Source organism: Cinclus cinclus, chromosome Z, assembly GCF_963662255.1.
Source record: "Cinclus cinclus chromosome Z, bCinCin1.1, whole genome shotgun sequence".
Lineage (NCBI taxonomy): Eukaryota > Metazoa > Chordata > Aves > Passeriformes > Cinclidae > Cinclus > Cinclus cinclus.
In genome coordinates, this window is record NC_085084.1 from 31,117,090 (window position 1) to 31,134,683 (window position 17,594).

General features: G+C 40.4%; 1 protein-coding gene across 2 annotated transcripts; it reads right to left on the bottom strand.

Annotated features, from left to right (window-relative positions):
- Window positions 1–285: 285 nt before the first annotated feature.
- On the bottom strand, window positions 286–16,970 carry ALDH7A1 (aldehyde dehydrogenase 7 family member A1). 2 transcript variants are annotated; one of them, XM_062513092.1, is made up of 18 exons: window positions 16,777–16,970; window positions 16,629–16,682; window positions 15,675–15,740; window positions 13,978–14,058; window positions 11,535–11,658; window positions 10,762–10,894; window positions 10,113–10,157; window positions 9,699–9,776; window positions 8,732–8,829; window positions 7,652–7,693; window positions 5,265–5,359; window positions 4,322–4,406; window positions 3,933–4,039; window positions 3,140–3,256; window positions 2,609–2,706; window positions 2,370–2,443; window positions 1,553–1,628; window positions 286–780 (listed from the first exon to the last, which is right to left on the bottom strand). In XM_062513092.1, the coding sequence occupies exons 1-18, from the start codon at window positions 16,954–16,956 to the stop codon at window positions 726–728; spliced, it is 1,608 nt and encodes a 535-aa protein (XP_062369076.1). In that variant the 5' UTR covers window positions 16,957–16,970; the 3' UTR covers window positions 286–725. The 2 variants fall into 2 exon arrangements, with proteins under 2 accessions (XP_062369076.1, XP_062369078.1); XM_062513094.1 differs by lacking the exons at window positions 3,933–4,039; window positions 4,322–4,406.
- Between the last annotated feature and the right edge of the window lie 624 nt (window positions 16,971–17,594).

A 17,594-nucleotide genomic window follows, 5' to 3' on the forward strand; every position in this document is an offset into this window, starting at 1 on the left:
TCTCATCTCCTGCCAGTCTGGTGGTTGGGTATCACAAGAAGCTGTGACAAGCTGGATTGGCTGTAACCCCTTCAAGTATTAAAAGGAGATTCCAAGAAACCACTGTAGACCTCTATCTCCCAACATGTGCGCTGAAAGTCTCCTTTCTGAAGGTGAGGCAGGAAAACTAAAGCAGTGCTTTCAGAACAATGATTCTTCTCACAGCTAGCTCAGTGTGTGAAAATGAATAGTCCACTGAATATTCCTGCTCAGAAACAGTGAATAAAACAAATTATAAGCCCAAGATATTTCACAAAATGTACCTTTATTTATTCATTGAAAGACAGCCCTGTACTACAGCCCAAATTTCCCCCACAGCACCAGTTACCTGTAGGAAACTTGGCACACAGTTTGAAACACAGACACTGCTGGAAATACCAGCAAAAGGTGGGGAAGGGGTAGGGGCAGTGTTGGTATTGAAATACGTTGTTAAGGCAACATGTTATCTCATCCACCTGAATCCAAGGCAGTTAGTTTTAGTCACCCTCCCTTCTTCCCAAAGGCCACAGACTTCTTATTTGAAGACTAAATTAGTAAATACATACATAGAAAGTGAAGCAATTTAAGAGTAGCTGATTTTCGGACAGAACTGGTTTCATAGAATTAATTTTTATCCCCAAGATGCTTAGGAGCTGCTTGATTCTAAAATGCTAGGACGGTTCATAGCATATCCATTCGTAAGGTTGTTACTGAAACTTGATTCCTTGAGCCAAGGGCAAATCTTTGCTGTAGTTGATTGTACTGAAAGAGAAACAAGAATTTAGAGACCAGACTTGATCACTAAAACAGATTATGCAGTCTGCTTCCTATGTACAAGCTTCTGATTCCTGTCACATCTAAACAAAAGACTTCTCTACAGCAGTTTGCCTACTTAAAATTATGAACTAACTCTACTCCAATTTTTAATATAGTAACCATGTACAGGAAAAGACCACATTTTCCATTATCTCTTCCTTTATGGAGAATCTTACTTCTCTTTTATCTATTTAATCTCTTACTAGGAGAATACCCATACAGAAAAATCAAGGTGGGATTTCTCATATTAAGTCCTAGCACGGAAAGCAAAGATAGCACAAGTAAAGGCTATGGAAGTCAGCACAGGATCCTAATGGTCATCCACTATGGGCTGTCAGGAGATTTGTGGATAGATAACCAATATACAGCTGAATCACCTACTGGAGGCAATAATGGTGCTGTCATGGTCCCCTCACTGTGGTTGCCACTCAGTGTATTTCCTGACAAGTTTCAGTAGCTTTTCAGATGAGTTTAAAACCAATCAAAAGTGGGGGAAAAAAACCCAAAACCACCTATTTTTTTTCCTTTGGAAAGTTAAGAAAATGTCTTTATAAAAACCTTTCAAATCTTCTTGTACTACAAATATGAAGAAAATGCAATTACATTTATAGATGGTTACTTCACACTCAGTAAAGGCAGTAGCCTTGTAGTCAAAGACTTATATATTTTGAACTTTTGGAAGTTCATCTGTAATTTAAACTTATTTGGTCTGTCTTACCAAGTAGACCGTCTCATATAAAGTTTCCATGAATCACTTCCAGATTCTCTTCCCCCACCAGTGTGCTTTTCACCACCTGTAGCAAAAACATTATAAATTAAAACTTATTTTTGAATATGGGAACCTGGACTAATTCCAGGAGGTAAAACATTTTTGCAAAGATACACTGGAAAAACTATTCCCTTCCCTTGTCCTGTATCTGAACTAAATTACCACCCCACACAACACACACCACTAGTTCTCCCCTCATGCTTGATGCAAAAGAAATATCTGCTTGGAGTTCAAAGTCTCATCACAGTGGCACCAGAGGAACTTGTTTTAAGAACATTTTGTCTTAACACAAGACAAGAGTACAAGAATGAGCTCATTTCTTGTACTGTTTAAATTGTAAGGTTAATGCTTCTTCTTCCACCTCCTCGCTTCCTTAAGTATATACAAAGAAGATAAAGAAAGGCAAAAAATTTTATTTATTTTATTTTCTTACAAAAATACTACATGCTGTACACATCATGCCAATATACACAAAATTGCTCAAGATTGTTTTAATTAAAACTTCTACACAGCTTTCTGTCTGGCCATACCTTTAAACACCTCCAGAATATATCTCTGAGTTACATTCCTTTGAAGGAGGAGAGGAGAAGGAAATAACATGGAATTTTTAGAAATCAAATACAGGTATTTTTAAAAAATTAACTACCACCAGTCAATATCTGTTTTCTGCTAAAGCAGTATTATTCAAAATTAACTTCACTGATTTATTCACATTTAGTCATTTAAATGGACTGATTAAAACCTTGAAGAAGCACAAGTAACATACCAAAAGCACCTCCAATCTCAGCTCCACTGGTTGGGATGTTAACATTCACAATTCCACAGTCAGATCCCTTTGGCCTACAAACAAAGATAAGGCACAATTCCTCCTTAGGATCAGGAAAGGCTGCCTCCCTAAAATGAGGGCTGTAAAATGCTCAGCTAGCACTATGCATAGGTTTACAAAAGACATGAAAGACTGATCTTATGTACCTTACAAAAGTATAAAAATATTTTAAATTATACCCAAGCCAGCGGAAAATCCTTCCCAAATCCTTGGTAAAGATACTGCTGGAAAGACCTTGTTTTACTTCATTATTCCAGGTAAAAACCTCCTCTTCCTCCTAGAAGAAGCATGTGTCAATGGTTAAGCTGACTACCCAAAGCAGTTACAAAGAAGTTCTGTGAGAAAAAACCCAACATACCATAGCCATAATGCAAATGTACAGAATGGCACTGGACAAATATAAATGTATCACGTCAGCAATACCTCCACTGCTGCACTAAACACAGTCTGCTTTTGCACAGGTATGAACATATCAACAATGAACACAAACAGCAGAAATCCATTCCTGTACAGATTCTCACCCTACCTCCACCATTTTTCACGTAAATGCAGCTACACAGTGAGAACAGTGGCTATCTCTCAGTGCAAAACAAGAGAAGAACACTTCTTGAAGCACTGGGACAACTGCATGGATGTGACACATATCTGAGATTTCCCTCATGACTCTACTGTTACCATCCTTGACACCTGTTTCCCCACTGTTATTTTACCTTAAATTTCAGCACATACAATATGGGGGCAAATGTCTCAGTGTGGACAATGGGTGCATTATGAGGAAGGCCAGTCACAATCGTTGGTTCAACATAATTTCCAGGGCGATTTATAACCTTCAAAATAATAATATAAAATAACCATTACATTCCAATCAACATGCAGTTTAGTATTAGTATATGAAAGGAATCCTTCATGGTCTGACAGGACAGTTGAGAAATGGAAGGCCAGGTAGTCTGAGTAACTTAAATTTTACTTATTTAAGCATTTAAAATATAGAAGCATAACTTATGTCCACTAAGGACATAATCGAATTGTACAGCCTAGCAGCTGAAACCTCCTTTCTCCTACTTGTAAGCTACTTAGAATTTTAAAGGTATAAAGAAGTTGCCAATGAAAGACAAGAAGTCCCAGAACAACAAGTCAATGAGAATTAAACAGCCGGTATGATGAAGATGTACAAGTGGTTGTCTTGAATCTCCGATATTTCCTCAAGTTAGATATTGTGAGGAACAGAACTGCAATTTTCCTTTGTTTCGTGTTTGACATTTACCACTTACATTGCTGTTTTTATTTTCACTATCACTGGCAGCTGGGGAGTGGTGTAAGAACAGCTTCCAAGCAGAACTGCCTTTACCCCGAAGACAGGATTCCAATTCAAACATTCTCACACTGACTAAACTAACATCCTGTAGTGGCTGACAGGACAAGCTGAGGTACAAGCTTGAGCTAAGCCACTGTATTTTTTTCCTAGAGCACAAACTGTAGCAGGGAAAATAAAAGTTAAGTCACCTTTCCACCACAGACCACAGAGCCACCTTGTTGTTTTGCTTGTTCTACTGCATCAAGGAACATTTTCACAGCTTCTTTGGTATGAAGAGGCCCATACAGGGTATCAGCTAAAAAAAATATTCAGAAGCATACTTTCATAAAAACTGTTTGCAAATATTCTTATCACAACATCTTGGAACTAACTGTTTAATCTGTCCAGGATGACCAGTATTAGCCAGATTCTTCATCTTCCTTTCAGAGTTTGTATTCTAAATAAAACCAGCTATTTCCACCCCCTGGTAAATTTCTAAAATTAGATACTTTGGATCTATAATTGCTTCAGAATTTAAACAGAAAGAAACCAATAGCAACTTGTTTCCTAAACCCATGAGTTGGAAATAGCTACTTACAATCCCATGGATCACCAATGCGGACCTGGGCATAGGCCTTGGCAAGCTTTGCCACCACCTCATCATGGATGCTTTCATGGAGAAACTAAAATGTGATAAGAAAGTTGTAAGACAGCGCAGCCTATGCAACTGCTCCTGAAGTACTACTGCACTTGGAAAGGAGCTGAATGAAGAATGGAAATAGTGTTGTTCATATTCAGCAAATCCCAAAATTAAAAAAAGACAGAGGTCAAGGCCTCTGAAACAGCACCAACATCAAAATGAAGATGTAAAACCTTCATAATAAAGATTTAAAACAAGCCAAGAAACAAAAATCTGTTTTAATTTTACCCCATCTCAGATTAGTGTTATCAATGTGTTTTGTAAACATTTCAGTTTAGTGTTCTAGAATAAACACTCAAGAAATGTTATTGCTACAGTGTGAGGAATCACTGCCCATCCAATACACCCAAATCGATTAACCCACATCCATTTTGCCTAATATTTATTGAATCAACCCAACTCTGACAAGACTATACAGACACTGGTTGACACTATAACACTGTTAAACTTGTTGAAAATTATTGGTTAAGAATTAATAACAAAGTAGGTAACACACACCCTCTTGCTTTGCTGCAATATAAACACTGCACCAAAATTTGTAGCAGTCCTAAGTAAAGCTCTGGCAATAAGAACAGAAATATGGAACTTTGCCAAGTACTGTTTTCCTTACTTATAGCATATTTAGAAATATATGCAAAGAAACTGTTTATAGCTAGAATTACACTAGAATGAAACTATGTTCTTATTTTCCTACCATACTTAGTTTGACAAAATAAATATGTGTTCTAAATATTATCTGTTGCTCTTCACAGTATTAGGAATTGTTAGGCATTTTCTGAGCCAATTTGGAATTAAGTTAGAATTCAGAGCAACCCAAAACAGAAAATACACATTTACTCACCAGCCTTCTAGCAGTTGTGCACCTCTGACCTGCTGTCCCCACAGCAGCAAATAGAGCAGATGGGATGACTAGGTTCAGATCTGCATCTTCAAACACTTTAAAAAAAAAATAGAACATGAGTATGTTACTGAAGTAAACAAGCAGTTCACATGACTGAAGATGCTAAACAATATTGGAAACTGACACATTGGTCAAGAATCATTAGGAACAGCTGCACTAGCACAGCATGGTAAGATACAAAGCAACACCTTAAAATCCTGCTATTTCTCTGCAGCTGGAATTAGACATGCGCAATTGGACAGAGTTACAGGTTTGAACTACTGAAGAGAGCCTTTGCAAGAGAGCTTGCAAACAATTTCAGGTTCCTTTTAATTCAAGAAACAAGGAATTTCCTGCCATTTCTCCACCTTGTCCATCTCTCACTGAGATGTTTATCAGTATAAAGTAGCAGTCGTAAAGTGTATCCATGTGGCCTTGCAAAAAGCATAGCCAAAACACACAGGTGTACAGTAATATAAAACGTACAATGAGCTGAACAAATTCATCTGGCTAGAAGACATTGAGAAGTTTTACAAAGCTCAAAGAATCCCTAAAGTATCACTCAGTCCCATTAAAGTCTCTTAAGCATCCAAAACTATTATTATGTTTGGGACAAAGTCCAACCAATTCCAGAAAAAGCAGGACTTTAACATTTAAAAAAAAACACTTTTTCAAAGCATAAAATGAGTTTATACTACTGGCTACAAAGTCGCATTGGTAAAAAGAAGGACCTGCTCAAATGTGATTTTCAAAAGAGTAGATGATGCAGTATCATATTTGTACTTCAAAAGAGTATTTATATGTAAATAACCACATTGGTCCAGAATATGAGAAAGGTGAAATAAAAGGCAACAGCACAACAGGACTGCAATTTAGGTATTTATTGAGCTTATATATTGTTTTCACTGTGTTGCTCATCTTTATAGTTTTTATGTTGTTTGTCTAGGAACTGGATCATACCCTAACAGTACTTGTTGGGGGTTGTTTTTTTTCTTTTTTCTCCCCTCTGCGGAATTTTCCCTATTGTCATGCTAAGATACCTGTTGATTAGGCCCTAATGTCAGGGGGAAGGGGGGAGGAGAGGGAAGAGGGAAACCCCTCGATATCCAAACATCCAGAAGAGCAGACAGAAGGCTCTGGCTCAGCCCCATTTCCCCCGTGGAGTTCAGACGAGAAGGACGATCGCCGCCTCAGCCCCATTCCTGCCATCCCAGCACTGGGAGCCATCCTCACTGCTGTCAGACCCTGCCCTGCTGCCTTCTCACTGTAACCTGCCACCATCCAGCACTCTGCTGAGCACCAGGACCCACACCGTGAGCAGAGGGCTCTCTCTCCATCTCTCTCTCCCCCTGGGACAGCGCTGCCATCACCCCCAGCCCTCCTGCAGCTCTGCGGGACCTGCCTGCCCCCAGCACCGGGAACTGCAGCTCAGGGAAAAGGTGCCTGCAGCCAGAAAGGGATTGGGACTGAGTTACTGTTCTGTTTAATGCTAATGTCATAGCTGGTTTTTTCCTTCTTTTGTTTGTCTTGTGAGATATATTAGTAAAGAATTGTTATTCCTATCCCCCTTTGCCTGAGAGCTCCCTTAATTCCAAAATCATAATAATTTGTAGGGAGGAGGGATCACACTCCTCATTTCAGAGGAAGGCTTCTGCCTTTCTTAGCAAATACCTGTCTTTCAAACTAGGACAGTACTTAAACCTGAAACAAGTGCTACTGAAATAAATACCTGCATGCTTTTCTTCTAAGTACCATAAGTACCTTAGACTTTATATATATGTATCTAAACTCTAAAATGCTAGAAGTGTAGTGTGCACGAGATTATGTATAAAAGTGCAGTCAGGCATTCGAACAGGCTTCCCAGGGAAATGGTGGTCACTATCCCTGGAAGTATGCAGAAAGTATGAGGATGTGTCACTTGGGCACATGGATTAGTGGTGAATATGCTGGTGCCGGGTTAAGAATTGAAGTCAATCTTAAAGGCCTTTTCCAACCCTAATGATTCTACAACTAAAACTATCCTAAAATCAAACTTATTTAGCGTAGCACTGTCCATAACCCATTACTGAAGCTTACAGCTTGTCTCACTCTGTTCTCTTCAACACTGATTACTTAAAAGACCTTGAACTCTGACCTTTTATCTTAAAACACTGCTCCCTTCACAATACCAAAAACAGAAAAACCCAGCAACATTCTATTATTCTATGCAAACTATATGTACTTTAAAAAGCCCAGTGTGGAGTGAAAAAACCAAAAGAAACAGGAAAAAAGGGACAATTAGCTATGAATATGTGCATACTAACTTCCAAATATCACCTATGGGACTAAAATTCTACAATGCATATTACCAATAATGGCATTGTTTCCTCCCAATTCCAGCAGACTTCGACCTAATGAAAAACACAAAATAAGTTATGCCATGCTCACATGTATTCACTGCACCTCAGTCAGTGAGGTCACCTCTAACTAGAGCTAAGCTTCATTAAACATATTTTTTATGTTTTATATGTCTAAAACAAAACATTTTAGAGATCACAGTCAACTAATAACTCTAGCCAAAGCAGAAAATTACACCAAATAGTACATCTACCACATGTTGTGAAGATACCTGCACAGCAGTAATGGCTGTGATTAAACAAAGAAGTTTAAAAAGATAGGCAAAAAAAAATAACAGTGGAAAGAAAAAGATGAAAACAGGAAGAAGTTCCAGCATACATAGAATGACATAAATAAAGAATAAAGTCCTACAAAGATCAAAATGCACACAAAATTTAACTAAGCTCAATAATTTCCCTGGCAACCATTTATCAACAATCTGAGACAAAAAATCACAACTTACATCTGGGTGAATATTTGCTATCTGTACTGATTTCTGGGGGGCTTTTTTACACTTGTATGAACTTCAAATATCCCAAACAAAAAATAAACATGTTTGCAAGGTGCTGTTTATAAACTAAGAGGTTAGAATCCGGCAGCTGAGATTCTTTCCTGGAAACTTTTAAATATTTGCAAAAAAACCCAGCACCTCAAAAATCATCACTTCTCTACTGTATTTATCATGAGTAAAAGGTGAGGGGGGAATACATTCATGCATTCTACTCACTCATATTGCCAAAAGACCATAAGCCCTGGTTGCTCACCCTAATAACCTCCATACAATTAAACAGTAATGGAGACCACAACAGCTCTCCCCAGACTAATTGTAGGACTACGGATTTGTGGATAACCTGAAAAAAAGATCTGAATTGTAACAGAACTAACTGAAAAATGCCATATTTATCTACAAGCAGTTTCAAACCTCCATTTATCCAAGACCAGAAAAAAAAAACAGGTAACACAGGTGAAACAAACTGTTACTCTATAATCTTATGGGGTACTGCTTCCTTCACAAAACATGGAAAGAAATAGAGAAGAACCCACACACTCACCAAATCTCTCCTGAACCATAAGTGCTACTTGCTTGCCCACTTTTGTGCTGCCAGTGAAGGACAAGAGGTCCATCCTCTCATCCCTTGCCATTGCTGTCCTGTACAATGGGACACAAAGCACTTTGTTCAATAAAAGGCATGCAGACAGAAAAGCAGCTTGCACCTTCCACATACATGAGCTTCAACCAGGATGATCCTTAAAGCCAGAGCCACTTCTTTGAAACATCAGATGACTGAGCTAATGACAGGAAAGCCTCTTCTTAGCCATGAGAGAGGAACAAGGCTGTTTGCATTCACCTTTTCAGGCCAAAAAAGCATCATCTGTAATAACACTGAAATTCAGTGTAATGTGTATTGTAAAATTAGCTCAAATTGTTATGATCCATAAGAAAATATGTAAATCTATTACTTGTTTTAATGCTTTCCATATGTTTTTCTTTCTCTTAAAATACTCAAAATATATTTTTGAATATATATTTATCCTGGGGATTTCGTCATTGCAAAAATCAAACAAAGTGATTTGGATTGTACAGCTTCCAAGCACAGATACACATCTATGAGCATGTGCAGAGTCCTGCATGAGCATGAAAAAGGGGAGTTGTTCTCCTCCACAACTAATCAAAAAGGCTAATGCCCTTTACATTCAAAACTCTCAAGAATATGGTAAGGGGAACCTAATATTAGCTGCATTCTTTGCGTGCAAACATATGCAGAAGTGGAATACAAACTTAGCCATGTCCCTTCATTAAATATCCAACAAGTTTTTTGTTTGCAGCTGATCTTACAACAGCAAGTAGACATACCTATTATATTTAGTGCAGGGCCAGAGTTTCAGACCAGCTGATAAAAATCATGGCACCGTGTGCATGTACAACTCCTACAGACTAGAGTAACTTTATAAGAAGCACCTCAAAGAACATTCTTTACCTTTTAAAAAGGTTCACAAAACACAGTAAGTGTCACGTACCCAATGTCTGCTCCACCACAAACAAGAGAGCAGATTGCTCCCGGCAACTTGTTATCCTCCAAGACTTTGGCAATTATCCTTGAATCAAAGATGTAAAACCATTAGAGATTTCTGATGGGTGCAAATAGGGAATGAACTATTAGAACTGTCTGGGGGTTTTGGGGTAGTAGTGGTTTGGGATAATTGTTCTCAGGAGTTAATATTAGATCTACAAGACTTAGTAATTACCTATTTTAACAGGCCTACTTTTTTTTAGCATTTTAAAATAAGTGCTATTGGTAATGCACAATAAGTATTTGAAATGCTAATATTAAGTAACAATAAACCTAAAGGAAATATCACTATGAAATTTATTCCTTGGAGAAGTAAGTTCTCCTATTTATTGAGACAAAGATCAAGGAAACCACAACTCACTTTGTAACAGCAACACTAACAAGAGATGTTGTAGGAGCACCCTTCCTAGAGGGAAAGAAAAGAAATTATTTATCTTCCTATTCTTTTCAATTATTTAAGAATAACAAATAATTTAAATAAGCAAATTTTAGGGTCTCTGATCCACAGGACACTTTGTTTAGGCTGGTTTTCAGGTACAAATTAAGACAGGAACTCAAGCACTTCCTTCTGCAGCTGAGCATTCAGAACCTCTACTGAAATCCATGTGGACAAGGGCTAGGCCAGACTTTAGAGTGAAGGAGGTAGATGAAAGCAAAGCAAGAGACAGGAGAGAAAGTAAAGCTACATATTTAGATTTTTAATCTTAGCTGTACCAACTCTGAATATTAACTGCCACTGTTGTAAGCCCTCACCTTGGGTTCTTTATTCACAGGCCATTTGGCTAAGTCCTGGATGCATCTGTAGCATAGTATCTCAAAAAAGCAGTTACCACAAAATTTAAAAAAGCTCTGACTACAAACAGATCTAAAAATAATGAGAATCTAAACCAACATTAGACAGAATCAAATATCCAGAAACACCTGACACTCAATAGCAATTTCATGCCTGAGTTAATGGCTTCCTAATTTAAAAATACTGTTAGCAGGATGGAGAGCTAGACAGATCTTACCAGAGGCAAGCATTTCCACAGATCATTGCAATCGCACTGTTCCACCCATAAACTGCCACAGGGAAGTTGAAGGCTGTGATGATTCCTACTAGCCCAACGGGATTCCACTGCTCTATAAGGGCATGGCCAGGTCCTGAAAGCAAAGCCACAACATAATGCAGTTTTCATCCATTTAATGTTTGAGCATTTTAAAAAAGGGAAAATATGTAAGCAAGAAACCTAGCATGACTCTTCAGTCCACCACAGCATTATTTTACAAAGAGTTGCATTATTTGTACTCTGCAGCATACCTACATCAAGACAAGCTAGATTGTACAAAAAGCTAATGATCTGACAACAAAGAGTTTTATGATTTTAGCTATTCAGTAAACATAACGATGACTTGTGTAATCAATAACTGACAAAGAGGTCTCTCATTTCTAAGTACATTTCTGAACTTTTTATATATGTTCCTTTACCACTTTCCATCAATTAAAAAAATCAAAGAGAACCTACTGCTTCAAAGAACAGAGAAAATGGATGGACTAACCTGCTTATCTGTCACTTCATTAGGTACTTCAATAGCTGGCACTACTGCCCACCACATCTATTCCTAAAGCTCCCTAAATAACACACAGAACAGAGATCTTGCTGTACAAGACCTTATATTTAAGTTACGCCTCCACATCTTCATTTCTTTAAAGTAAAAAAAAAAACAACAAACAAATAACAAACAAAAAAACTCCACCAAAAAAAACAAACAAACGAACAAACAAAAAACCCCGCATACTTACTTTCTGAAGGCAAAATAGGACCACCAATCATTCGGGACAAACCAACAGCATAGTCACAGACATCAACATACTCCTGCACTTCCCCAACACCCTCGACATAAATCTTTCCCATTTCCAAAGAGACCTGAAAAAATTCAGAGTAAGACAAACTCTTTTACACAATTCCCTCGGATCTCAAATATATTTTGTGTTCCCCTAACATCAGGTGTATCTACTCACTGTAAGATTTTAACACACACCTTTTCATTAGAAGTTCACCTTCTCCCCAGTTACTCAGAACTTAAAGAAACAACACACTAGACAACTGGACAAGAGTCATAACCCAATACAACATGAAGAAATTAGGAAAAGGAAACTAATGGAGGAAAAAAAACCCCAAAAACCTACTGAAAAGTGTGTCCAACACTAATGAGGATGAACAAAAACTTGGATTTACATTAGCAGGCTTGCCTACATTGCAGACCAGGCAAGGAACAAGTTGGAAAAGAGAGATTACTCTGCTCCAACAAAAAAAAAAACAAACAGCTACTTACATTTGCATAATAAACCCACTCATTTTACAACATCTCAAAGCAAATTTGAGAGATTTCATTTGCAGACACTTCTGAAAATGCTTATACATGTTTAGTATTTTAGCAGCCTGGGATGTTTAGGATCAATTTATCATTTTTTTTTCAAAAGTTGAAGTTGTAGTCTTAAACTACATCCTTCTCTTGAAAATAAGTAGATTTACTCAACTGAAATATATCAGTCAGAATAAGCCAGTATTTGAAGATGTATTCTTCCAAAAGTGAGAAATTTTGAAAAAAATTTAGGAACTGAGAAATCACCTACTTAGCTGCACTCAGTCCTGTAGCCATGCTCTGACAGCTAGGTGTGGCCTTCATGCAAGATATTACCTACCACTTTACACTGATGATTGTACTTTTAAAAGGCTCTTAAATGAGGAATCAGGATCAAAGAATTTCCACAGGATTTTTCTCTCCATGTGAAAGTTAACATAAAGATGACTAACTGTTTTTCTAAACTGCCTGTGGTCATCTCAAGACAGAAGGAACAGACCCTATCTGTGACCAAAAACAGAGCAGCATCCAACATTTTACTAAGAAAGGCAGCAGTGGGTTTAGAAGTGCAGCAGAAATACCTGGATACTCCACCAGGGCATGGCAAGGTGAGGCTGTAAATTTCCTACAGCAAATGAGAAAGATGAGTTTCTATATAGGTCATTTCTACATATCCTAAAGCCGGGCAAAGTCCTAAAAACTGAACACCTACTGCACTACTTTCACCACAAAACTCATCCTCAATCCTAGCAGACCTGAACAGACATATTATCTGTTTGGGAAAACTAAGAAAATGTGGCAAGAAACTAAGTTTTGGTCAAAGAATATAGGACAAACTTCTGTCTGTCCACACTCATCAGGGAAGCTCTACTGCTTTTGAATACAAGAGTACCTTAGCACTCCCTCCACAAAAAATTCCATCACAAAAACTGTGCTGAAGAGACAACATCAAGGGTAACAGCAGAACAAAGTTTTGAAGGTTAACAATATGAGATTGACTACACATGGTGTCATTCACTCACAGCTGTTTCTGAACAGCAGCACAGACAGCCAAGTCTTGTAAAAAGAAAGTGGAAGTTCCCCACTTGTCTCCTTTTCTTCCCTAGCAATTAGCAAGAGTTTTAAAGGAGTGGTCCTTCAGCCTTTATGTCTTGCATGGCACTGCAAGATCATCTCATTAAGACCATCTCAACTTCTGAAGCCTAGTATTTCCACATGTCACTTGGCAAAATCCTGAAGATCACCAGAAAGAGCTCAAGGTTAAAAGCTCTGTATTGGAAGAAGGTCTTTTTCAGGACACTTCTTGTATTAGAAAGTTCCCTGTCTGACAGACAGGACAGAAAATAGCAGGGCAACAGTTGTACAACTCATACCAGAGAGGTCTGTAATAAAATTCCTTTGCCTATTATAAATTGTCATTTCACAGAATCATAGAATATCCCCAGCTCAAAGGGACACACAGGGATCATCAAGTCCATCTCCTTGCCTAGCATTATCCTGAGGAATCACACCATATGCCTGAGAGCATTGCCCAAATGCCTCTTGAACTCTGTCAGGCTGGTGCTGTGGCCACTGCCCCACAGAGCCTACTCAGTGCCCAAACACTCTCTGGGTGAAGAACCTTTTCTTAACAAGTAACCAAACTCTTGCCTGATACACCTCCATGCCGCTTCTATGCCATAAGACCTTTTTTTTCCTTTTTAAAATTAAAACTTAATTAGACAAAGTAACAGAACTATCAACAATTATTTAACAATTACTAAGGTTAGTATTACAGATAAAACTGTCATTACTAAAAAAAAAAGAGAAACAGTTCTGACACACCTTACTCCACACTCTCCGCCCCAAATAAATGTAAGCTACTTCTGAAAATACCTTACCAAACTTCCTAGAACTTTGATTTTTTGTCTCAGGGCATCACCAATCTGTCGCACTATTTCTCCACGTTTAGGTGCAGGGATCTAGTCAAAACAAAACAGAAGAATCTAGTTGACATTGAAACTCCTGCTGTATTATAAACTGGTAGTTTTCTGTCCTTGTAGAAATCAATGATTGATAGCTGTGCTTTTTTGTTTATCTTCTCAAGACACTGCTACTTACTCATTTTTATCATGTGCAGTGCTTTACAAGAAAATGTTTCCTGCCTCAGAGACTGATAATACCGCAAACATTTTGTCTGTTCAAAACTTCAGTTCCACTGAATATTGCCAGAAGCATTCAGGTTGTTAATTCTGTTACTTCTGTTCAACTACATCACCTGCAATGCAACCAATCAGCTGCACCTCAAGAAAAAAAACATTTTTCATAAAAGTGCACTTACTGGTTTCTGAGCCTTGAAGTGTACTTATAATACCACATTTTCAAGCTTTCTTCCAATATAACTTCTGCTTTATTGGCAGAAATTAAGACACATAGAAACTTCAATCATGAAAATATTAAGCTCATACACCAACTCTTGATGCATTTTTTTAATGCAGTATCAGCATGGTGAAAAATAATGAACAGTCAATATTAATTTGCAAACCATATGAAACAGGATTTACAGGTTTAAAACAGCAGTTCTCTGTAAAAACAAGACTGAGGAGAAATGCATAAACCATGCAAGCATATTTCTTTACAGGCAATATCTTTCAAGTAAGCTCATTACAAACAACAAAATTCTCAAATTAATAACAAATAGCTTTACGAAAAAGTCTTTAAGAAATATTTGATGTGCTGATTCTTTATCTGTTGGACTGCTTTCATATTATTTCCAAACATGTTACAAATCACCAACACTATACTCATAAGTCATAACAAAAGAACACGTACTAACATATCCTGAAGAAGCTGACTTGTTCATCCTAAACTTTGTTGTCTTCATATAAGGTAAACTACTTTGCTGGCTAAAACATAGAGTGCACATCACCTTTTGAAATCCAGGTTTCAGGTTCTACCAAAGAAACAACAGGTAGCTGTAAGAACCAAGCCTGGCACAGCCATCAACTCAATGGGTGCTGGCTGGACACAGCTGGTATAGCTGCACAGGGAACTACAGCTTCCTAAGGAAAAATAGCTTAGCTACTATACACAACACTAATGCTTTTGAACAACACAGTTGTTCTGTGACACGCTGAGATGGTGGGTGAACAAAAAACCCCCCATGTTTATAACTAGCAGTCTTCTTCACACCCCTATACATCCAAATACTCCATGAAGTTATCCCAGAAGAAAACAAGCGGTGACGGGAAGTGAAACATGCACAGGAGTAGTTTACTTGCTACAAGGTTTCTGAGCCTCACCAGACCTGTTGGCAACAGCTTAGAGGCACAAGCACTGGTTAACCTGCCAGGGTTTCCAAAGTAAACATATCCCACAAGTCAGTGTCCTCATCTTTGTACCCCAATGGTATCACAACAAACAAACAAAAGTAACAAATTATCTGGGTGTATTTCTTGAGGCCTCCATTGCAGATTTTTGTTTTTACTGTGCACCATACACAGTATGAACACATTTTTATACCTCCATCTTATGGGGCAATTTAATAGCCTGTCTCTGCCAGAGATCTGTAATAAAAGAGAGGTCTCCATTAACTTACATCAGCCCAGACCTTCCATGCCTCTTTAGCCTTCTTTACTGTTTCTTCATAATCCTCCAAATTACCCTACATGAAGAAGCACATCAAAGTTAGGAAAATCAAACACCTAAAAGAAATGTAACAAAAAAAGCCTCTGCATCCAACTCAAGTCGTTTTTACAGAAAGTACTTGCACTACAGAATACCACTTTTACAGGATGCTGCTTGTATCCTGACACAGTTTGGTCCCAATATGGCAAGTTGTCAAGCTTCCCACTGTCAATAAGAAGCACACATGCTGCCTAAGTTAAAGAAAAAAAAAAAAAACCAAAAAAAACCATGCAAAACACGAGCAGAAATTTTCATTCAGGTGTTAAACTCTGTATAGAATAATGGTCTTGCATATGTTTATAGACATACATACATGTAAATATGTCTACTCCATCAGCCTCAATGGGCATCAAGAGCTAGCTGACAGCAAATACACAAAAGGAGTAGGTTAATACAACTGTGCTATTCTTACACTAGAAACCTCACAAATTTACTACGTTGCTCTCTTTCCTACTTCCTCCCAGGCCACTCATCCTTTCTAAAATAGGCACAATCTGCCCCTATTCTGCAACTCCCCTACGCTGGGAGAGAGAAGGGAGGGGCCCTTGCTCTTCCCTGCAAGAGTGTAAGCCGGAGGGCTGGATAGACAAGAAGTAAAAAAACAAAACAAAAAAAAAAATAAAAAAAAGAAGGCAAACAGACTGATTTTCTTCCCAGGAAAGCCGCAGGCATATTGCCAGCAGCAGGCCCTGGCTGCGACGAGCCCCAGCGGCCGCCCTGCCCACAACATCCCCCAGAGCCTGAGGTGGTATCGGGAGCTTCGTGCCCTTCGCCATCCGGGCCGCGGGCAGCTCCAGCGCCCAACCCAGCGCCTCAGGACGCCTCGCTGGGCCCGCGGAGCCCCTCCCGCCCCGGCCGCGCTCACCTGCCGGACGCTGGCGATGGGCTCGTTGTTGGCGGGGCAGTACGTGGTCACCACCTAGAGCAGGACGGGAGCGGTGAGCGGCAGGGCCCCTTGGCCCGGCGGACGGGGCGCGACCCCCGCGGCCCTCCCGCCCCCGCGCCCCCCGCACCTGCCCGCGGCCGCCCCAGCGCCCGTTGTACACGCCCGGGTTCTCCTCCTGCAGCCCCAGCTCCCGCAGCCACGCGTAGCGCTCCTGGCTGATCAGCAGCGTGGACATGGCGGCGGCGGGCGGCGACCCTGCCCTCGGCAGCGGCAGCAGCGCAGCGAAGGCGCGGCGGAGCCCCAGCATGGCCGGCGGCGGCCAGCGAGGGGGGACGGGGCAATGGCGGCCGCGCCCCGCCCGCCCGCGGCCATTGGAGCCGCCGCACCCGCGCCCCCCGTCCCGTCCCGCCCCGCCTGGCCCCGGCCCCGGCCCCCTGACCGGGCCCCCCTGACCGGGCCGCGCCCCCCGTCCCGCCCCGCCCCGTCCCGCCCCGTCCCGTCCCGCCCCGTCCCGCCCCGCCCCGTCCCGTCCCGTCCCGCCCCGTCCCGCCCCGTCCCGTCCCGCCCCTCCTGGCCCCTCCTGGCCCCTCCTGGCCCCGGCCCCCTGACCCCACATGACCGGCGCCCCGCACAGGGCCCCCCGCGCCCCGCACTGGCGGCGCAGCCCAGCCCGTGTACTGACCAAAACCAGCCCACACTCTGCTTCTTTTCGAGAAGGGACGGCTGAGATGGGACCTCATTATTGACCATGAATGTCTGAACGGAGGGTGGCAAGCGGACAGAGCCAGGCTCTCCTCAGTGGTGCCAAGCAACAGGACGAGAGGCAACAGGCAGAAACTGGTGAACGAGAAGTTCCACTTGAGCATGAGGAAGAATTTACTGTGCGAGTGACTAAACACTGGAGCACATTGCCCAGAGAGAGTGCGGAGTCTCCTCACTGGAGAT

What these genes read in the sequence shown, in the direction of transcription:
- ALDH7A1 (XM_062513092.1), bottom strand. Translation starts at nt 16,956, where the DNA reads ATGCTGGGGCTCCGCCGCGCCTTCGCTGCGCTGCTGCCGCTGCCGAGG. An exon ending in TCAAAGTTCTAGGAAGTTTG is followed by an intron (nt 11,659 to 13,977) that starts GTAAGGTATTTT and finishes GAATTTTTTCAG; the next exon opens with GTCTCTTTGGAAATGGGAAA. An exon ending in CTGTGGTCTGTGGTGGAAAG is followed by an intron (nt 3,257 to 3,932) that starts GTGACTTAACTT and finishes ATTATTTTGAAG; the next exon opens with GTTATAAATCGCCCTGGAAA.